Source organism: Arachis ipaensis, chromosome B1 (genome assembly GCF_059453495.1).
Source record: "Arachis ipaensis isolate K30076 ecotype BB chromosome B1, ASM5945349v1, whole genome shotgun sequence".
NCBI classification, from domain to species: Eukaryota; Viridiplantae; Streptophyta; class Magnoliopsida; order Fabales; family Fabaceae; genus Arachis; species Arachis ipaensis.
In genome coordinates this window covers 23695377-23719607 of record NC_142436.1, presented here as the reverse complement: position 1 = coordinate 23719607, position 24231 = coordinate 23695377, and the positions used below count along the sequence as shown (strand labels likewise).

Sequence of the window (24231 nt, the reverse complement as noted above, 5' to 3'; positions counted from 1 at the left end):
TAAATTTAAGTTTAATTGTGTTTCTATAATCTTTAATTCCATTTCAGTGGGTAATTGATATTCCAATTTTTTTGTCTTCTATGTAATGGGCACATTATTATTATTATTATCATAGTGAATTGCTGATTTCTTTTTTGGCTTTTGATTGTTGAAAAAGAACGAAAAAAGAAATCTACAAGCATCTTAATCAATTTTCCAGTTCGAGCTCCTTAATGAGATTTCTTCAAATTTTGCCATTTCACATTTTCTCATTTGGCTTTTATTTTCATATTATTAATACTAACACAAAATCAGTTACCACTATTGATTGAAAATTGTTTCTTATGGTTACCGTTTTATGAATTTTGGATTTTTTTCTTAGTAATGACTACTGGTTTTTCTTATAGTTCATTCCTGTTTCTTTTTTTTTTCTTCTGAATTTTGATGTATTATGTGTTGCAGGTCATCATTGATAAATATACAAGGGCAGACTCCTTACATTAGACAAGAAAAAGTAAGCTCTACCTATATGCATGGTTGATTTGTTTTTTAAGATTATTTGTGTACAACAATAATGATCGGAATAAATAAAACCTGTGCACTTTGAATAGCTAATTAATTACTAGCTAGTTTCAAATTTTGAAAAATAGCTATAGAATATATTGCTGGTAATGTATATTTCTTCAAAAGGTGCTTCTTCTGCATCACTTTCATAATATATATATAATCCAAATTAGAGGAAGTTTACTAAGGAGAACCAGCTGCCTGAGCCAATAACTATTAATAATACTATAACTATTAATAAGGACGTAACTAGTTTTTCTTTGTAACTTTATTAACATATAAGGACGTAACTTGATTGATACTATAACTATTAATAATACTAGAACAGGGTAAACTTAATACATGAAGTATATATATATAATTGGAATTCTTATAATGTGATTAGTAATGGAAATTGGTACTATAATAATTGGGCATAGCTTTAAAAAAAACTTAGTAGAATATAATCAAATATATATGGCTTTTATTTTCTTTTTTTTTCTGCATCCACTTTACTGGTATTTAGCTAATTGAAGTTGACAAGAGTGGTTGAAGGGTCTTGATAATTTAGTTAATTCAATCTATTTGAAATCAAAGTATTTAAAAGCACTATATATAAAAGCATTGTTTAGTTTCATGCATGACTTGGTGTCCTGTTTCAAAATAACTGTGTTTGGTTTGTATCCTATGTTCTGGTCTAGTTGTTTTGTATCACAATACTATGATTTTTTGTTTTTTCTTACACCTAGAACTATCCTTGTTGAAGAAAAGACTTCCCCACTAAATTATCTCAGCGATAGATCTCCTCCCTATATCTTTTTAAACTAAAACTCTTCTTCAGCAACATCTTCACAAGCATAACTCCACTTGTAGCTATTATGCCCCGTGTAGTACTAGAAGGTCTTCTTTTTTCTTTCTTTTATTTTAGATTTGGTTTTGAACCATAGGATATAATTCATGCATTATGCTCATACTTCCTTTTTGATATACAAGGTCATTAGTAGTTTTTTTTTTCTTATAAGGTAAAAAGATAAAGCTTAATTGTATGCATTTTTTTAGGGTCTTTCGTAGTTTATCAAATTTGTTTTTTGTTTAGTTTATTGTTTGCATGAAGTTAAGAGTAATAGTATCAAGTTTCTTAGAAATTGGCTTTTGTTCTTGTTGGTGCATTTCTGAATTATCATCAGATGCTGCTGCATTTTTTTTGTTATTGTTTTGCCTATAGCATTCAACAGCAGAAACTGTATGTATGTATAAAGGTCAAGAAATTAATGTTAGGTGTAACTACAACTTGATTAAAAGAACAGTATTTCTAATTGTACTGAGAAATTAACCAATGAATAGTGGTTGGAGAAAACTGGGCGTAAGAAATCCTCTTTTGAAAAACTTTTAATTGTATGAACGTTTTGTTTTATGGAGTAATAGTAACTTCTTTCTTCTTTAATTTGGTCCACAAGGTTGGCTTATTCATATATAGCCGCTAGCAGGTGAAATTTATAAGAGTTGATATAAAATTAATTTAGTGACTTAGATTAACTTTATGGGCTTCAATTTCAAAGCTTACGTTTCATCATATCCATATAAGATGAAAATAACACATGATAATATTATGTGCTTTTATGGACTAAGCTAATTAATATAGCCATATATATAGGTCTGATATGATAAAATTTTAAACTAATTTTCAATTATAGCTTATCAAAAGTCATAACAATTATGTTAGATAATGAGTAGTTTCTAATATTAATTATTGGCTCTTGCTTTGTGTGTAGACAACTCCTAAAATTGATCACACATATTGATTGATTGCTGCTGCTAATCGCGGTTGTGCCCCTGCTACTCGCGTTCGTGTTGCTGCTGCTGTTCGTGTTCGCATTCGGGTTCAGATTTGTGTTGCTGCTACTGTTCGCGTTCCATTGCTGCTGCTATTGGCTTTCATAGTTGCAGCTGTGCTTCTATGCAAAGGTAAAAATTTGATCGCATATAATTGAGTTTAGTAATTTGTTAGTGTTATTGAATTTTTCCAATTTGATATTTGGCTTCTTGAAAGATGAAACTATATTTAGTGATTCCAAGTTCATTTGAAACAGAGAATGCTTCATGCTTCATTAACTTCGACCTTCCTCAGTTCCTAATTAAAATCTTATGAGAAAATTTGAAGCAAATCTAATCTTCAGGAATTAAAAGCTTTCAATTTTAAAAAATTATTTTTTTTTTCTTTTTTCCTCTTCTAGACCTATCATGATGTTCTAGATTGGTAGCAGTGATTTTTCTTACTATTCTTATACCAACAGATGAATTTTGCCATGACCTGTGAGGTAGAATTCGGTGTTGCAGATTTGATTTGTGGGAATAGATTAGGAAAAATTAGATGTTAAATTCCTTTATAGAATAAAAAATGTAAAGAGTTAAATTGTGAATATAAAAAAAAATAGAGATAGTTAATTTTAAATTATTTTGACAAGTCCATATGATGGAACTCTTCTTAAAAGCTGCATAGAATACCTTGCCATCTATATATACGAGTCAGTGCCACAACCACTTACAATTATAATTATTAGCGGTAAGAATCATATTATAATTCCCTACTAATTAAAAACAAAATATTAGTTACATGCTTAAGACGCAGTCTTTTTTATTTAACTAATAAGCATATTGTATATAGATAATAATAGCAACCATTGATATTGATTTTTTCCTGTGATGCCTAAGATGTAACTTTTGTCTCGCTGTCACAGCTTTGTAATTAAATTGAGTTCAACCTCTCTTTGATAGTTGAAGTTAAAATAAAGAGAACATTTTTATTTGTGATAATTGTGCCTTTTGTTGCATTTTGTTATTTAAAATTAAAGTTTTCATTTGCTAATGTTCATACTAAACTATTTTTATCATTTTTTTTAAAATTGTTTTTGCAGTATCTAAGTAGTTGATTTGGCATACCTGTTGCTCCTATTTCACTGATATATTCAGATCTAATCCAAACTATTCAGTTGATTCCTTTTACAAGGTAATTCTTTGCCTCAATAAAGTAGTTATATGTTCTTTATTCTGAATAAAATAGTTATAGTTTTGAAATTCTATGTATATCATTTTTGGGATTTTATTTTTGAAATATCTATCCTCCTTTTTATGTTCTAGTCATTTTTTTTCTTTTTCTAGTTTTCAATTTATTCAGTTGATTGGCAATGACTGAGCTTCAAAAATATTTTTGAACAGCAAAAACTTTAACATAAAAAATATATAATAATATTCACATGAAAACAAAATGTATAAAATATAACTCATTTTAGAATAGTATTTTTCGAGTCTTGAATCGTTTAAAATATACAATAACTTAATTATAACTTAACTTTTTATAGCTAGAATGCTTGTCATAAAATATTATAATATTTAATTTATTGAATATTGAATATAGCTATGACTAAAAATTTAATTAAAAAACTAACCAAGTATAAAATAATACCCAATTAATTACATATAAAATAATTATTCAAATCCTTAAATGTGATATGAAAAACTATATTTGTTTAGAATTTAATTTAGAAGATTAAAACTTAAATAGTTGTAATCTGTTAAAATTTTCTATCACTTTACACCAATAAAACGACACCAATACTTAAAGAATACTTTAGTATTTCTGTGTAAAAAATTAAAAAAATCAATGTGACATAAAATAGTATAAAAAAAATTAACAACTTATTATAATGATTACGATGACAAGATTTAATGTATTAATTACTTTACAAAAATAAATTACTTATTCCTTCTTTATGTTACAACTTTTTATACTTTTTGGTTGAATAAATTAGTTACAAATGGATAGAACTTGGATTGAAAAACCTCGAACAACAAAGGAATACATGGATGGCATAATTGGATTCCTTGATTTTGCTTTTGCGAGAGCGGCCATTTCGGATAGAATATGTTGTCCATGTCCACGATGTGCATTTGGAAAATGGCATAAAAGAGACACAGTTCAGGATCACCTGCTCTTAAAGCCATTTCCCAGAAACTATGTGATCTGGAATCGTCATGGTGAGATACAACCTGTTGAGCCAAGTAGTATAGAAGTGCAAGCGCCACCATCTCAAGAGAATCCGCTAAATACATTACTGCATGATGTATTCGGCCACCATGGGGATGAAGGTATAATGGGATTGAATGATGCAGTTATACCCGATGGAGATGAAGACATCGCAGATGGAAGATTACATGAGGGCTCCTTTGATGATGGTAGTGAGTTCAATGAATTTTTAAAAGACGGAAATGAAAAGTTGCACGAGGGCAGTAAATGCACAAAGTTGGAGTTTATAATCAAATTGTATCACATAAAGGTCTTGTGTAGAATAAGCGATAAGGCCATGACTATGATATTGACTTTGTTGAGAGATACTTTCGATGGAATACAGCTGCCTTCTAGTTTTTATAAGGCCAAGCAAGTAATTTGCAAACTCGGCCTAGAATATACTAAGATTGATGCTTGCCCAAATGACTGTATGTTATATCTAGATGACACTCCAGATAACATACAAGATACATGCAAGTATTGCGGTATATCTAGATGGATCCCTAAGAAAAAAAAGAAAAAGCAAGCTGCAAAAGTTTTGCGATACTTTCCACTGAAGCCAAGGTTGAAAAGGTTATATATGTGTAGCAAGACGGCTGAGCACATGCAATGGCATAATTCTGCACCTGCAAGAGATGGATTACTGAGACATCCAAGGGACGGTGAAGCATGGAAGAATTTTAATGCGATGCACACACTATTTGCCGAAGAGCCATGAAATGTTCGCCTAGGTCTTGCAACTGATGGTTTTAATCCCTTCGGAGCCTTGAGTTCTACTAATAGCGTTTGACCTGTGTTCTTGATTCCATACAATCTTCCACCTTGGATGTGTATGAATCACACTTCTTTCATCTTATCAATGGTTGTTCCAGGAAAGAAGTCCCCGGGAAATAAGATAGATGTGTACTTGCAGCCCCTTATAAATGAATTGAAAGATTTATGGATTGATGGTGTGGAGACATTTGACTCATCATCCGAAAACACATTTAGAATGCATGCAGCTCTTATGTGGACAATAAGTGATTTTCCTGGGTTAGGTATGCTATCTGGTTGGAACACACACACCGGTTTAGCTTGTCCCACTTGTAACTTTGATTCTTTTCCTTGTTATCTCCGTCATAGTTCTAAATGGTGCTTCATGGGTCATAGACGTTTTTTGGGAAGAAATCATAGATTTAGACTGAATCGTGTTCGTTTTGATGGAAGCACAGAGGAGCGTGGTCCACCTAAGAAGTTATTAGGTTCTGACATTCTTGAACAACAACAGGATGTTGAAACACGAGATCAGCAACGAGAAGAATCTCGTAGTGGTGGGAAAAGACCTCGACGAGAAGTTAAGCAATGGAACAAGCGAAGCATTTTCTTTGATCTTCCGTACTGGAAAACCAATTTGTTGCGTCACAATCTGGACTTTATGCACATTGAGAAGAATGTGTGTGATAACATTTTGTACACTTTGCTAAATGACAAAGCAAAATCAAAGGACAATCTCAAGGCACGGAAAGATTTGAAAGAAATGGGCATAAGGCGTGATCTCTGGCCAAGTGACAATGGATCATATCATTTATCTTTATTTTCACTAACACGTGACACCAAGAAGCTATTTCTTTCGGCATTGAAGAATGTTGTGCTACCAGATGGATACTCAAGTAATATTTCGAGATGTGTGGATGAAGGACAGAAAAAAAATTTTTGGATTAAAAAGTCATGACTGTCATATTCTTTTGGAGGAATTGTTACCAATAGCAGTTCGTCATTTGCTGCCAGATCATGTTACCACAGTATTGGCTGAGTTTGGCTCATTCTTTAAGATCCTTTGTGGGAAAAGCTTAAGTAACTCTGAACTTGACAAGCTCCAACAACGCATAGTGGTCGTCCTTTGCCAGTTGGAAATGTTATTCCCTCCATCATTCTTTACCGTCATGGTTCACTTGACAGTCCATCTAGTAGATGAAGCAAAGCTCGGAGGTCCAGTGCATTATCGATACATGTATCCAATTGAGAGGTAAAATATTTTGTATGATGAACTAAAGATCGTTAGAATTGCATCTTGATGCCAAGGCATCTTAGGCTAGTTTCACTAGTATTTTTCTGTTAGTTTTAGTGGTTTTATGCATTTTCTTGAGCTTAAAGTAACCAAGAATGGTTAAAAGAATAACAAAGCAATGAACCATCCAAACAATATGATTTTGATGCAAATTCCATGAGTTTTAGTTATATTACTTGAATGCTATGAATGGAAGATTTCTCATGAAATTTTGCAAGACTTTGATGCATTTGTTTGGATGATTTCAGGGAAGAAGAGGCTAAGCAAGGAAGCAACAAAATCAATAAAGGAAGCTTGAATATCACATGTGGAGTTTAAGTTCCAGTTTAAGCCTAAACTGGAGCTTAAACGCCAGAATCATGAAGGCTAAGAAATGCTGGAATTGAAGTTTAACCTCCAGTTTAACCTTAAACTGGAGGTTAAACGCCAGAATGAAAAGTCTCACCAAAGAAGCATTCCACGTTTAACCTCCAGTTTGACCTCAAACTGGAGGTTAAACGCCAAGATGATAATGCCACTCAGGAAGGAGTTCCACGTTTAACCTCCAGTTTAACCTTAAACTGGAGGTTAAACGCCAGAATGGGAAAAGCACCAGGGAGCCATTTCCACGTTTAAGCTCCAGTTTGACCTCAAACTGGAGCTTAAACGTGTTCGACCAAGTTTTCTCCTCCAGGGTTGCTCTCTCCATTTCCACGTTTAAGCTCCAGTTTGACCTCAAACTGGAGCTTAAACGTGTTCGACACCTCCAGGGCTACCCTTCTAAGCTTCCACGTTTAACCTCCAGTTTAACCTTAAACTGGAGGTTAAACGTGTTCGACCTCCAGGATGCCTCCTTCCATTTCCACGTTTAACCTCCAGTTTAACCTTAAACTGGAGGTTAAACGTGTTCGACCTCCAGGGCTGCCCTTCCTATATCCACGTTTAAGCTTCAGTTTAACCTTAAACTGAAGCTTAAACGTGCTTCTACAAAAGGCCTCACTGGAAGTGTCTGGCGTTTAAGCTGCAGTTTAAGCTTGAACTGCAACTTAAACGCCACTCTTGGAAAAGGTTTCTGGACCAAAAATATTGTGGTTTAAGTTAGTATTTGAGCAGAAACATTAACTTAAACTTATTCTGGTATGAAACCCAATTGAATATCATGGTTTATGGGATTGGGCCTGAAGGATTGATGAGTTTGAAATTTCAATTTATTGAGTCATGTGTCATTATTTGATTATCACTAAGTTGGCTCAATGAATGTTACAGAATTTGGATCAACAGCCTCATCAAGATTATGGATCATAAACCCAAGGCAAAAGGAAAGCAGGGAGAGGCCTCAAAGCCCAAGAAACACAACAGAAGCTCAATATAGAAAGTGTATAAATAGGATAGAATTTAAGTTAGAGAGGGGACTTTGGAACTTTTACCTTCACTTTTAGCTAGTTTTCATATCTTTGTAATTGAATTCAGAGCTATGACTCACTAAACCCCCTTTCATTGGGTTAGGGAGCTCTATTGTAATTCAATGAATCAATAATAGTTTATCTTCTTCTTCAATCTTTTCTCTTGAATTTTGTTAGAAAGCTTCTCGATCTAATTCCATTGGGTAGTTGTCTTGGGAAAGAAACTACCCATAATTGGAATCCTTCGGAACCTTGGGAAAGGAATGGAGGATTCATGCTAGAGAAGCTTTCTCACAGTGAATTGGATTGGGGTTTGGATGGATATTGTGACATGTAATCCTACCAAATTGTGGTTCATGAAACTGTGTGGTATAATCAGTGATCAAGCATCATCTCTTCTTATGAACATTTAAACCAAGGGATTGGGAATTTGTTCATTTTTAGAGAGAATTGGTGAACCAAGGGATTGGGATCCAATCATATAAGATTGCCAAGCAAAATTCAATGAACGCATTGCTTGAGGAAGAGATAAACATGTTTTGATTCGGAGATCTCAATATCTCCTATAACCCAATGAATCCCCCAATTCTGATTTCCATCTTCTCTTTACATTCTGCAACTCAATTCATGCAATCACCCCCATTCCCTTTTAATTTCAGCAATTTAGTTTCTGCTCTTTAATTCATGCAATTTAAGATTCCGCCATTTCAATTTCTTGTCATTTACTTTTCCCGCCAATCTTACATTCCGCAATTCTCATCTCAATCTTGATTCCGCTCAACTAGAACACACTTCTAATCCGAATTGCTCACTCAACCAATCCTTGTGGGATTCGACCTCACTCTATTGTGAGTTTTTACTTGACGATAACCGGTGCACTTGCCGGAAGGAATTTTGCCGATCGTGCAATTTCCTAAATCGTAGCATAACTAGTTTATGCGCATCAAGTTTATGGCGCCGTTGCCGGGGATTGGTTTTCGATTGACAATTCTCCAATTGGAAGCTAACTAGATTGAGCAATTTCTCTTGCTTTGTTAATTCTGTTCAAGTTACTTGTTGAATTTTAATTTCTGCACTCGGTTACATGCTTTCTTTCTTTATGCCTTTAAATTCAAGCAACTAACTCACTGACTCACTAACTGTTTGAATTAATTCCTCAATTGCTCTAACCATACTCTTCCATTAACCAAGAGTATTTCACTTGTTTGTGCCTGTGCTGTGTTCTTGTATGACAGGTAGGAGAGGAGAGACATCAACTCCTCCATATACTGAACCAGAGAGGACCCTTCATAGACTGAGAAGGGAAGCAAGAGGGAAGAGAGTAGTGGGAGAAGAGGAATCTGAAGGAGAATCTGAGGACAATTTTGAGGAAGCTTTAGATCTCAACATGGATAGAGAAGTTCACAACCATGAGAGAGCTGATGGAAACAATGCCATTCCTGAGAGGAGGGTTCTTAGTTCATACATAAACCCAACCTCTGGGAATTGTGGTAGCAGCATCCAGAAACCACCCATTCAGGCCAACAATTTTGAACTCAAACCACAGCTAATATCACTTGTGGAGAATCATTGTTCATTTGGTGGAAGTGCTAATGAAGACCCAAACCAACATCTCACAAAATTCCTGAGAATTTGTGACACTGTGAAGTCCAATGGAGTCCAGGAAGATGCCTATAAACTGCTTTTGTTCCCATTTTCACTTAGGGACAAAGCAGCTAAGTGGCTGGAATCATTCCCAAGGGGAGTCTAACAACATGGGATGAGGTGGAAAGCAAGTTTCTGGCACGTTTCTACCCCCCACAAAAGGTCAATAGGCTTCGATCTGAGGTTCAGACTTTTAGACAACAAGATGGTGAAACTCTCTACGAGGCATGGGAGAGATTCAAGGACTTGACAAGGAAATGCCCACCAGACATGTTCCATGATTGGGTGCAATTGCATATTTTCTATGATGGACTCTCTTATGAATCAAGGAAGGCTGTAGACCATTCATCAGGAGGTTCATTGAACAGGAAAAAGACTGTGGAAGAGGCCATTGAGGTGATTGAGACAGTGGCTGAGAATGAGTACTACTATGCATCAGAAAGGCACAACACTAAGGGAGTCATGGAGCTGAACCATGTTGATACAATTCTAGCCCAAAACAAGGTGTTTGCCAAGCAACTAGCAGAGCTTACCAGGCAATTAGAAACAAAGCAAGTGGCTGCAATACACACACAAGATCAAGAGGAAGTAAGCATTGAAGGAGGTGATTGGGAAGAGGCCAACTATGTGGGAAACCAACAAAGGCAATCATATGATCCACACTCCAACACTTACAACCCAGGATGGAAAAATCACCCAAACTTTGGGTGGGGGAACCAACAAACCCAACCACAAAACCACAAACCTTACAACCACAACCAACATAACAATTCCACATACCAAAACTCCAACCAAAGATCATACCAAGCCACACAAAACACTTACCCCCAACCATCATATCATGGCCAAAATAATCAACCTACCCAACCTGATCCAAACCAACAATTTCAAGATCAATTAAACCGGATAGAAGGAATGCTTACAACCATGAGTCAAGACATAACCGAATTGAAAGCTTTTAAGGAAGAAGTAAAGTCTAACCTGCAAAACCAAGGAGCTGCCATCCAGAAGCTAGAAAATCAAATTTTGTATTTGTCTAAGCAAACCCCTGGGACGAGCGTTTCTCATGCTGCCAAGGCTATTGCAAGGGAAGAATGTAAGGCCATAACCCTCAGAAGTGGAAAGAATCTAAAGGAGATCTCAAAGGAAACCACAGAGGATGAAACAAGGGAACATGTGAGAGACAAGGAACAAGGACAATCTTTTACACCGTCCGCAACAAAAGAAAAAGAGGTCCTGAAGCCTTATACACCTAAAGCACCATATCCTCAACGTTTGATGAAAAGTGAAAAGGATGGTCAATTCTCTAGGTTCTTGGAGATTTTCAAGAAGCTCCAAATCAACATTCCGTTTGCTGAGGCAATAGAGCAAATGCCACTCTATGCAAAATTCTTAAAAGAATTAATGACCAAGAAGAGAAGCTGGAGAAATGAGGAAACTGTGTTGTTAACTGAAGAATGCAGTGCCATCATTCAGCACAAATTGCCTCAGAAATTGAAGGACCCAGGCAGTTTCCAAATCCCCTGCATCATAGGAGAAGTCATGGTGGAGAAGGCCTTGTGTGACTTAGGGGCCAGCATCAATTTGATGTCTCTAACAATGATGAGAAGAATGAAGATTGAGGAAGCCAAACCAACAAGAATGGCCCTCCAATTGGCAGATCGAACTTTTAAATTCCCTCATGGGATAGTTGAGGATTTGTTGGTGAAAGTGGGAGATTTTATATTTCCTGCTGATTTTGTGGTGTTAGATATGGAGGAAGAAGCCAAAGCTTCAATAATTCTAGGAAGACCCTTCCTGGCTACTGCTGGAGCCATCATAGATGTACAAAAAGGTGAACTCACTCTTAGACTACATGATGAGAAATTGGTGTTTAACGTATTCAAGGCAATGAGCTATCCATCAGAATCACTAAGGGAATGCATGAGGATTGATGTAGTGGACATTGCAGTACAAGAAACTTTTGAGGAAACAATAAAGGAAGTGGCAGAGGAGGAGTTCACCAAGGATATTGAAGTTAGTGACATCAAGGCTGCTGAAACAACCATGCCAAGCATGCCAGAGAGAGTGAAAGAAGAGAAGGAAGCACCAAAACCTGAGCTCAAAGCATTGCCCCCTAATCTCAAGTATGCATACTTGGGTAGTGATGAGAGTCACCCTGTTATCATTAGCTCTGCCCTAAGCCAAGAACAGGAAGAAGAATTGATCAAGGTGCTACAAACTCATCAAGATGCCATTGGATGGACCCTAGCCGATTTGAAGGGGATAAGTTCATCCATATGCATGCATAAAATCTTGTTAGAAGAGGATGCCAGACCCTCCATTCAAGCTCAGAGAAGATTGAATCCCGTCATGAAAGAAGTGGTACAAAAGGAAGTCATGAAGTTATGGCAGGCAGGGGTAATCTACCCCATTTCTGATAGCCCATGGGTTAGTCCCATCCATGTAGTTCCCAAGAAAGGTGGCATAACTGTGGTGCCAAATGAGAAGAACGAACTCATACCCACAAGAACCGTCACTGGGTGGAGGATGTGCATAGACTACAGGAAGCTCAATGAAGCCACCAGAAAGGATCATTTCCCACTCCCATTCATAGATCAGATGCTTGAAAGGCTTGCCGGACATGCTTACTATTGTTTTTTAGATGGATATTCAGGCTACAACCAAATAGTAGTTGATCCTAAAGATCAAGAGAAAACATCATTTGTTTGTCCATATGGAGTTTTTGCTTATAGACGCATGCCCTTTGGATTGTGCAATGCACCTGCCACTTTCCAAAGATGCATGCTGTCCATCTTTTCGGACATGATTGAAAAATTTATTGAGGTCTTCATGGACGATTTTTCTGTGTTTGGAGATTCTTTTCCTAGCTGCCTACACCACCTTGCCTTGGTGCTTAAGAGATGCCAAGAGACTAACCTAGTATTAAACTGGGAAAAGTGTCATTTCATGGTCACAGAAGGAATAGTCCTTGGCCACAAAATCTCTAATAGAGGCATTGAGGTGGACAGAGCTAAGGTGGAACTCATTGAAAAATTACCTCCACCAAGTAATGTCAAGGCAGTTAGGAGTTTTTTGGGACACGCTGGTTTTTACAGAAGGTTTATTAGAGACTTTTCTAAAATAGCCAAACCTTTGAGTAACTTGCTTGTCTCTGATACACCCTTTGTATTTGATAAAAATTGCATGCTAGCCTATGAACTTTTGAAGCAAAAACTTTCCTCTGCACCTATCATTGCCCCACCTGATTGGAACTTACCTTTTGAACTGATGTGTGATGCATCAGACCTTGCTATTGGGGCAGTGTTAGGACAAAGGAAAGACAATTTGGTACATGTGATTTATTATGCCAGTAAAGTCTTGAATGATAACCAAAGGAATTACACAACCACTGAAAAAGAACTCTTGGCAATAGTCTTTGCATTTGACAAATTTAGATCCTATCTCATTGGATCTAAAGTCATTGTCTTCACTGATCATTCAGCTTTAAAATACTTACTTGCTAAACAAGAATCCAAACCAAGACTTATTAGATGGGTTCTTTTGTTGCAGGAATTTGACATTGAAATCAAAGACAAGAAGGGTGTAGAGAACAAGGTGGCAGACCATTTATCAAGAATACCATGTGAAGAAGGAAACGCACAAAGCACACATATAAATGAGTGCTTTCCTGATGAACAACTCATGGTAATTCACAAAGCACCCTGGTTTGCAGACATAGCAAACTTCAAGGCCACTGGGAGTTTACCGTTGGAATTTAACAAACATCAAAGGAAGAAATTGGTAAATGATGCCAAATACTTCATCTGGGACGAACCATACTTGTTCAAAAAATGTTCCGATGGCATACTCAGAAGATGCATATCCGAGGAAGAAGGAAGGGAAGTCTTATGGGACTGCCATGGCTCCACTTATGGAGGACATTTTGCAGGAGAAAGAACAGCAGCTAAGGTGTTGCAGTGTGGTTTTTATTGGCCCACTATCTTCAAAGATGCAAAAGAATTAGTGAAGCACTGCCATGAATGCCAAAAAGCGGGGAACCTGCCAAGAAGAAATGAAATGCCACAACAATTCATTCTGGAACTTGAATTGTTTGATGTATGGGGGATAGATTTCATGGGACCCTTTCCCTCCTCATACTCAAATAATTACATTCTTGTGGCAGTAGACTATGTCTCCAAATGGGTTGAAGCAATAGCAACTCCAACCAATGATAATAAGGTAGTCATGAACTTCCTCAGAAAACACATTTTTTGCCGTTTTGGGGTTCCAAGAGCAATCATCAGTGATGGAGGAAGCCACTTCTGCAACAAACCATTAGAGGCATTGCTTCTAAAATATGGAGTCAAACACAAGGTAGCCACACCATACCATCCACAGACAAGTGGGCAAGCCGAAATATCTAACAGAGAACTCAAAAGGATCCTGGAAAAGACTGTGGGAACTTCAAGGAATGACTGGTCGATTAAGCTGGATGATGCTCTTTGGGCATATAGGACAGCTTTCAAAACACCAATTGGAATGTCTCCTTACCAACTAGTATATGGAAAAGCTTGCCATTTGCCACTGGAGTTGGAGCACAAGGCATACTGGGCCTTGAAACTTTTGAACTTGGACAACAAAGCTGCTGGAGAAAGAAGGATGTTGCAAATTCAAGAGTTGGAAGAATTCAGAGCGGAAGCTTATGAGAATGCCAAAATTTACAAAGAAAGAGCAAAGAAGAAGCATGACAGCAACATAGCCCCAAGGAAATTTGAAGAAGGACAAAAAGTATTGCTCTACAATTCTAGGCTGAAGCTATTTCCAGGGAAGCTAAAATCAAGGTGGTCTGGACCATTCCTTGTCACCAAGGTCTCCAAATATGGACAAGTAGAAATCATGGAAGAAAAGTCACAACGAACCTTCATTGTGAACGGTCAAAGACTCAAACATTACTTGGGAGATGTGGATGAGAAGGACAAAGTTAAATATCACCTCAACTGAGGAAGCTGACCGTCAAGCTAATGACGTTAAAGAAGCGCTTGTTGGGAGGCAACCCAACCTGAGGTAATACCCTTTTGCTGTTTCTTTTATTTGTTTCAATAAAAAGGGTGAAGTAGTTTCTGTGCATTGCAAAGAATTAAGTTTGGTGTTTCACACCAAACAATGAATTCGTGGATCAATAATTCAAAGGGGAATGTGTGACTCTAAGTTTGGTGTTCCACCATAAAGATTAACTGAACACAACAACCTTTGAATTATATGAGAGGAACAACCATTCTAAGCAGTCACAGAAATGCTTAAAACCCTTAGCAGCAACTTCATTCCAAAGAGAACTCAAGGATTCAAAGCACAGAGAAGTAAGTGGGAGACTAAGTTTGGTGTTCACACACCAACTTAAGACTCAGATACTTACCCACACATAGTTGAGCTAACCACTCAAGTGCTTGAGAAGCAAGCAACTTCATCACTCTTTGCAGGAAAGGAAACAAGGATTTTAAAGCATGAAGCAACATTTAGGAGAAGAAGGGAAATCAAATTGTTTCCTGGCAACAAAGAGAAAACAAGGAATTTCACAAGGTGGTATTGTTCCTTGATAATTCTTTAAAAAGGGCAAACAAAAGCATGCTTGTTCTGGTTTAAACTGTAAATGTTGAATCTTTCTGAAATGTGAAGCTTTTAGTATATTTGTCTGTTTATTGCTTTGAATAAAGTGAATGCCTAGATGTTTGGATATAACTCCACCTTCTTAAACAAATGCTTGCCATGCTTGTTCTGTTTCCGAAAATAAAAGAAAAGTTTGAACAAAAGTAACTTGGCTCAATTAGTGACAAATCAAGTAGAATTAAGTGGTGGTATGCATGCTTGATTGTTTAGTCAGATCACTGGAAATAGAGTGTAGAATTATCATTTTTATGTAGAAATTGAAAACTGTCTATGGATCTTGATGAATAAATGTCTTTGGCCATGAAAAAGAAAGAAAAGGAAGAAGAAAAAGCCACTGAAAAAGGGCAACCAAAAAGAAAAAAAAATTAAGAAAATAAGCTAGGCACCAATGGTTTGAACTTCTGAGACAAATGCCTGTGGTGTTCATGTATTAAGGATATGCTTGGATGAATAGGTTCTGAGGAGTGTTTCAACACTTGGTAACTTGGGTTAACTAACCCGGGATTATCAACCAAAAGTCCATTATCAAGAGCAACCTAAATACAAAACATTTAGTCACACAAAGAGGTGCTGGGCACCAATGTCTCAAGAAGAAATGTGAACTAAAATGCCTAAAGTGGATATGTGTAGTGCACTGATAAGAAAAAGAAAATGCCAAAGGCTTGTGCAACACATGACACTAAGCAAACAAGGAGCAAAAGAAGCTCTAAGAAAAAGAAAAGAAAAACAAAGAAGAGAAAAGTGCCAAGGACATAAGAATAACAAGAGGCCATAGCAGTGTTTGATGGATGCAATGAAAAAGTGATAATCTTACCTGATAAGAATGAAAAAAGTGATGCTGCAACTTTCTGCATAAAACCCTTCTGAGGAACTTCAAATGCTTGCTAATATAGCCAATGTAATTGCTTTCTGTTTCATACTTTCTTCTCAAATAACTCAGGACTTGCTTAGGGACAAGCAAGTATTAAGTTTGGTGTTGTGATGCCAAGGCATCTTAGGCTAGTTTCACTAGTATTTTTCTGTTAGTTTTAGTGGTTTTATGCATTTTCTTGAGCTTAAAGTAACCAAGAATGGTTAAAAGAATAACAAAGCAATGAACCATCCAAACAATATGATTTTGATGCAAATTCCATGAGTTTTAGTTATATTACTTGAATGCTATGAATGGAAGATTTCTCATGAAATTTTGCAAGACTTTGATGCATTTGTTTGGATGATTTCAGGGAAGAAGAGGCTAAGCAAAGAAGCAACAAAATCAATAAAGGAAGCTTGAATATCACATGTGGAGTTTAAGTTCCAGTTTAAGCCTAAACTGGAGCTTAAACGCCAGAATCATGAAGGCTAAGAAATGCTGGAATTGAAGTTTAACCTCCAGTTTAACCTTAAACTGGAGGTTAAACGCCAGAATGAAAAGTCTCACCAAAGAAGCATTCCACGTTTAACCTCCAGTTTGACCTCAAACTGGAGGTTAAACGCCAAGATGATAATGCCACTCAGGAAGGAGTTCCACGTTTAACCTCCAGTTTAACCTTAAACTGGAGGTTAAACGCCAGAATGGGAAAAGCACCAGGGAGCCATTTCCACGTTTAAGCTCCAGTTTGACCTCAAACTGGAGCTTAAACGTGTTCGACCAAGTTTTCTCCTCCAGGGTTGCTCTCTCCATTTCCACGTTTAAGCTCCAGTTTGACCTCAAACTGGAGCTTAAACGTGTTCGACACCTCCAGGGCTACCCTTCTAAGCTTCCACGTTTAACCTCCAGTTTAACCTTAAACTGGAGGTTAAACGTGTTCGACCTCCAGGATGCCTCCTTCCATTTCCACGTTTAACCTCCAGTTTAACCTTAAACTGGAGGTTAAACGTGTTCGACCTCCAGGGCTGCCCTTCCTATATCCACGTTTAAGCTTCAGTTTAACCTTAAACTGAAGCTTAAACGTGCTTCTACAAAAGGCCTCACTGGAAGTGTCTGGCGTTTAAGCTGCAGTTTAAGCTTGAACTGCAACTTAAACGCCACTCTTGGAAAAGGTTTCTGGACCAAAAATATTGTGGTTTAAGTTAGTATTTGAGCACAAACATTAACTTAAACTTATTCTGGTATGAAACCCAATTGAATATCATGGTTTATGGGATTGGGCCTGAAGGATTGATGAGTTTGAAATTTCAATTTATTGAGTCATGTGTCATTATTTGATTATCACTAAGTTGGCTCAATGAATGTTACAGAATTTGGATCAACAGCCTCATCAAGATTATGGATCATAAACCCAAGGCAAAAGGAAAGCAGGGAGAGGCCTCAAAGCCCAAGAAACACAACAGAAGCTCAATATAGAAAGTGTATAAATAGGATAGAATTTAAGTTAGAGAGGGGACTTTGGAACTTTTACCTTCACTTTTAGCTAGTTTTCATATCTTTGTAATTGAATTCAGAGCTATGACTCACTAAACCCCCTTTCATTGGGTTAGGGAGCTCTATTGTAATTCAATGAATCAATAATAGTTTATCTTCTTCTTCAATCTTTTCTCTTGAATTTTGTTAGAAAGCTTCTCGATCTAATTCCATTGGGTAGTTGTCTTGGGAAAGAAACTACCCATAATTGGAATCCTTCGGAACCTTGGGAAAGGAATGGAGGATTCATGCTAGAGAAGCTTTCTCACAGTGAATTGGATTGGGGTTTGGATGGATATTGTGACATGTAATCCTACCAAATTGTGGTTCATGAAACTGTGTGGTATAATCAGTGATCAAGCATCATCTCTTCTTATGAACATTTAAACCAAGGGATTGGGAATTTGTTCATTTTTAGAGAGAATTGGTGAACCAAGGGATTGGGATCCAATCATATAAGATTGCCAAGCAAAATTCAATGAACGCATTGCTTGAGGAAGAGATAAACATGTTTTGATTCGGAGATCTCAATATCTCCTATAACCCAATGAATCCCCCAATTCTGATTTCCATCTTCTCTTTACATTCTGCAACTCAATTCATGCAATCACCCCCATTCCCTTTTAATTTCAGCAATTTAGTTTCTGCTCTTTAATTCATGCAATTTAAGATTCCGCCATTTCAATTTCTTGTCATTTACTTTTCCCGCCAATCTTACATTCCGCAATTCTCATCTCAATCTTGATTCCGCTCAACTAGAACACACTTCTAATCCGAATTGCTCACTCAACCAATCCTTGTGGGATTCGACCTCACTCTATTGTGAGTTTTTACTTGACGATAACCGGTGCACTTGCCGGAAGGAATTTTGCCGATCGTGCAATTTCCTAAATCGTAGCATAACTAGTTTATGCGCATCACATCTCTAGTCATGTCATTTTTACTTGATTTTTTTATATTATTTTAGGGAGTTAGGCCATCTAAAATCCCATGTGCGGAATAGAGCACAAGCAGAAGCATCAATAGCCGAAGGATATTTAGCTGAGGAATGTCTCAGTTTTTGTTCTCGCTATTTTGAAGATATAGAGACAAGGTTCAATAGAGCTAGACGTGTATGTGATGACCCGCTTGACAAGGGATGCTCAAAATCTTGTCTCTTTCCGCCGGTGGGTAAAGCAGGGAGTTCTGGTACAATTTTTACGTTGAATGAAAAGCAAAAGCTACAAGCCCATAAATATGTGTTACTAAATTGTCAAGCCGTCAAGGATTATGTGAAGTAAGTAAAGATAGAGGTTATTTGCAGTAATATATTCAGAATCTATATTCGTGAGTGACGTACTCTGAATCCAAATTAATTCCTAATGCAGTGAATTTAGAGAATACATAAGAAGAAGCTCAAAGGGAAGAAGACCGAACCCCACAGACATAGAGAAGAGAGTATTTAAGGAATTTGTTTCGTGGTTTGAAAAACGAGTAAGTTACTTAATTATTAGAGTTTATGAAATGGAAAAGGTGTTAAGATATAAACGTTTTAACTCTCATAACTTATCCCAATTTCAGATAATGAACCCAGATACCATAGAACAGTTGTCTACTGACATAAAATTTTTAGCACGAGGCCCCTTATCAAATGCAACGAGATATAGTGCTTATAAAATAAATGGTTGCACATTTCGAACTGTTGCTCGTGAAGAAGGTTTGAGGACACAGAATAGTGGAGTATATTTAACCTCTAGCACACCATGTGTTGCAAGTCGAGTTGACAAAAATTTAAGACAAGGTGATGTACCCTATTATGGCAAGTTGGAGGATATAATTGAGGTTAGCTATTATGGGCGATTCACTGTTGTTCTCTTCAAATGTAAATGGGCTGATTCCACTCGACATAGAGGATATAGAAGAGATCAATGGCATTTTCATTGTGTTAACTTTGAAAGACCAATTCATACCGGTGAACATGAAGAAGATGAGCCTTATATTCTAGCGTCACAAGCATCAATGGTATACTACGTAGATGATGTCGTTAACAAAGGATGGAGTATTGTTGTTCATTTAAAACCAAGAGATTTGTATGAAATGGGTGATGAAATTGAAGAGGCTGCAGATGAGGACGAGCCACATCAAGAGCAAGCTCTTGATCAATATTTTGGTAACAGTGATGAATACATTCAATTGGCAACAAACCACTTGATCGATGACGTAGTTGACTCATAATGAGAAATCTAAGGTTAAAGCTTATTTATATATTTGTTAATTTTAAGGTTATGGTTAATCCGTTGGCTTGTTCATAAATTTTATCTCTGGCCTAATTTTGTGTGAAATATAACATGCTTTTTGAGTTATTTTCTCTAACTATTTGTTGTTAAATTCATTTACAGCAATGCCGAAGTGTAAACGGTTTACTAATCCCCTGAGATCAGCTCCTCTACCTGAAAATGGTTTTGATCAGTCTAACGATGAGGTATTTCACAATTCACCTACGGATATCTCACCACCTAATCATGATTTACCACCTAATCATGATTCAGCAATACAAAGCAATCCGGATAGTAATATGGATCATTCACTGCCTAACCAAGGATCCCAAGAACATACTAGGCCCTTTGGTGGACGTCAATCTTCTGAATATTGGACCGTGAAGACAGTAGGTATGGTGCATAATAAACTTAATTTCTCATGCTGAGTTGCTAAATAAGTGCTTTCTATATAAATACAAATTTTTATATTTTAATCTTTATATATAATATATTTTTTTTGTACAATCTCTTGTATAAAAGTAGAAAAGTGATGCATTGATAGCTGAACATGTACTATGCCAACTTTTACAGGTCTAATGCTGATTATTTAGCTTTCTATGTGGCTATGGTTGAATAATATTAAAGTTTACTTATTTTGAGGCATATGATAAAGACTTCAATTGTACGGAAATGTTGCCCAAAATATTTTTAATAAAAATCTTAAAATATTCACCCAACTCCCGAGGCATAAAATGAAAATACGAAATAGTACTACTCCTATAATATTACTAGATGACAAAGTGATATGCATATGCATAGTTCTGGCTTTTGTGAAATCACATTATTTATCATCAAATCATCATGATCTTTTCCCTTTCAAATCCCCTTTTCTTTTTGTCCAAATTGTTATTTATTTATCTTCTCCTTGTAGTAATAATGAAAACTCGGTAGAAAAATAATGAGTGTTTGTCTGGTCAATATTGTAAATTGCTCTCTGTCTCTCTCTCTCTCTCTCTTTCTCAATTAGATGTCCATTTAATTAACTTTTTCGTTAGTTACTTTATAATTTAAATAATATAATGATCATATCCAATAATTAAGGTGGCTAAATTGCATTCTTAATTAAGTGATATCTCAATCCAATTTGGCCATTCGTAAGTAAGACTAACTTAATACAAGATTGTATTCCACTACTAAATCTTTTATGTTTTTCGGTCCACACTATATATATATATATATATATATATATATATATATATATATATATATATATATATATGTACTTACCATTTCGATACACCGAAGGAGAAGGAGCGCCATTTCGATATCAGGAAGTTATTCCCATTTTGCTCCTTTTCCCTCTATAATATAGCTTATCATCGCTGCCACCCACAGAGTCGTTTTGTTTCCTTTTGTGGAATGCGAATGTAGTATTGCTCTACCACCTAGTGGGATCAATCGGCAGTGGCTCAATTTGTTTCATTGATTTGCAATTTTGAATTTGGATTCTGAATGTTTGTTTCTCTTCTTTTCATGGTATTCTTCTTTCTGTGATTATATCTAGATGCACCATGCTTTCTAACATTCTTGTCTCTTTTAAAACTGGTGGTGTACATAGATCAGATTCCTTGTTTTCTTATTTATCAAGTTTTGCCTTTATTCTTTATTAATTGAGATTTTGATTGAGGGTTTTCTAGATTCTGACGAGTTGCATTTGTCGTTGTCCATGGTTCCATTTTTTCCTTGATGTAAAGATGATTTTTTAAATAATTTATTTATGTATTTTTATTCAGTGATATATAGTTTTCAATTTGTTTATTTTTAGGATCTAATCCACAGCTGAACAGTGGTGCCCATATGATTTACACGAGTTGTTGATGAATTTGAAAATTTTCATTTTTTCTTAAGGTGTACTCATATGAACTGCGAAATATTCTTGATTCTTGGAGAGTTCGTTTTTATTTTTTTTAGGGGTACCTAACAAATGTTCTGTTGCAAACTTAGTCTTCTTTTACTCAAGTGATCTGTTTCTTTCTTGATCCTAGTGTCTAGGAGTGAAATTTTATTCTGTGATTTGTGTTGTCCTTTGTGTTACATGTGAATTCTTCATAATTGTTTAAAATTTAAAAGCTTTTAATTGTAAAATGTTTAAAAATTCTATTTTAAAAGTAAATATGTACTTACATATAATTAATTTTATATGCAAATACTTTGTGTTTAAATTTTTAATTTAGTTTAAAACTTTGGAAATAAAGGCACAGATGGAACTATTAAGACTAGAAGGCTAAAAGTTAAAGAAATGGATAACTTATCTAGAGATGAGCAAGTTGTTGTGAACTTTGAAGATCAACAAGCTATTGGAGAAGCCCAAGGTTTGCTTGCTGGATATCTAGGGACATTGGCAGTTGATTGTAAGTTATTTCCAATCAATTTCTCAAAGTGGTCAGGACCTTTAGGCATACCTCGATCTAGATTTGAAGAGTGTTTTAGTAACTTGCTGAAGGTATATATTTGAAATAATTAGTTTTACTAAATTCCTATTAAAATTTTCTATTGTTAATGATATCTTGTTATTTATGTATGATTCTTTTTTATAGCCAAAATTTCATTTCAAAATTTCTGAGGGCATTGCAAAGCGATATTGCAAATTGAGCCTTGCAAAAAAGTGGTCACAACATAGAATTAAGTTATGGAAAGAGTTCTATGATCCATGCATGAGTAGACAAGCACTCATTGATAATGTCCCAGTCGGCATCGACAGAGATCAATGGGCATCCTTTGTTCAGTATCGGTTTCTACCTTCTACAATAGTAACATGCTAAAATTTTCAAAATATAATATTAATACGTAATTTCTAATCTTCATTTTTCTTTTTTTATAGGAGATGTGTAGGAGAAATAAGGAAGCCCGCAAGAAGCAAACAATTCCCCATACTGGTGGCTCGAAACCCATCTCAAGGAAAAGACATGAAATAGTATGAACCATCAATCATTTTTTGTTTTTACTACATTAAGATATGCTCTTTAACTTTTTTTTTATATTCTTTTGTATAGTTTTTAGAAACTGGTCGAAAAATTAGCCGTGGAGAAATGTACATAGAAACTCATAAGAAGAGAGATGGGTCGTTTGTGACTGATGAAGCAAGGGATATAGCAGTAAGTTGTACTTTTTGGTCTATTTTAGTACAAAGTGTTACTTCAAAATCTGCCAAACCTTAATGTTATTTTGTTATATTTTTGTTGCTTAAATCTCAAATGCAGGAACAAATTGAAGTACTTATGACTCAAAATGAGAAAGATGAATCTGGACCATCTACAAATGATGCTATTGGCAAAGTGTTTGGGGAGGAGCATTCTGGTAGGGTGCGATGCATGGGAATGGGAGCAACACCTACTAATACTTTCAGAAATGGCAATCATCCTAGCCAGTTAGCTAATTCTTCAACTTCAATGTCATCTACTACCAATTACTCCCAAGCTGATTTTAAGCGTTTGGAGTCTAAATTTGATGGGACATTAGCTGCATTCAAGGCTTATTTTCTTGCTAAAGAAGGAAGAATTCCTGTTGAACTTACTAGTATATTTGACCATAGAACTCAGGTAAATTGCCATCTCTTGTCAAATCTATGTTGGACTAATATTTTTAAAAATTATAATAAATGATAACCGTTATATTATGCTAATGTTCTAGCATGGTATTAGTCCGTATATTCTAACTTTTACATGCCTACTCTTACTAATTTGTTGTTCAAGTTTTTCACACAAGAAAAGGTTAATGCCTTTTTAACATTTTTTGTCTTTAAATTGTCGTTATAGTGTCATAGATGTGGCAATTTTTATGTTGACATTTCTATTTTTAATTTATTTTAGGCTAATGATGTTGAGAACGAACCTATTACACCGACAACAGGAAGATCATCATCAAGAGGAAGCAATGAAAATCGTGAAGACATTGTTTAGTATTGCTTTAAAGATTGATTAGTTGTTTATTGTTGCACCTTTGTTAGGGTATTATGTTGCATTTTTTTATTAAACAAACTTATTCAAGTAGAGAACTCATTAGTGGTAGTTGTGAGTTTATATTATTTTAGCTTATTTAATTTTTAGGATTAGATATATAAAGACAGTGATGATTCAGATATTATACATTTTATTATAATATTAAAAAGTTATTATTTATTTTAATGGGTTATATTTTAGATTTATACTTTAAAGAATTTTATTCTTATTAAATTTTGCATTCTAATAAATATTATATAAAATAAGAAAAAACTATATATATCATAGTGAAAATATTTTGGCATT

General features: G+C 35.6%; 1 protein-coding gene, 1 non-coding gene and 1 pseudogene across 2 annotated transcripts; 2 read left to right on the top strand and 1 right to left on the bottom strand.

The window, feature by feature from the left end:
• The first annotated feature begins 4337 nt into the window (after window positions 1–4337).
• Window positions 4338–18970, top strand: LOC148575972 (uncharacterized; annotated as a pseudogene).
• On the bottom strand, window positions 9830–9933 carry LOC148575973 (small nucleolar RNA R71). The gene has a single exon (XR_015904402.1). It is a non-coding gene; the product is annotated as a small nucleolar RNA R71 (small nucleolar RNA).
• Window positions 18971–20070: 1100 nt separating the features above from the next.
• Window positions 20071–23908, top strand: LOC148575971 (uncharacterized). Its single transcript, XM_088502637.1, has 7 exons — window positions 20071–20338; window positions 22183–22430; window positions 22525–22737; window positions 22809–22901; window positions 22981–23082; window positions 23188–23354; window positions 23797–23908. Exons 1-7 carry the CDS (start codon window positions 20071–20073, stop codon window positions 23906–23908), a joined length of 1203 nt encoding a protein of 400 aa, XP_088358763.1.
• The last annotated feature ends 323 nt before the right edge of the window (window positions 23909–24231 follow it).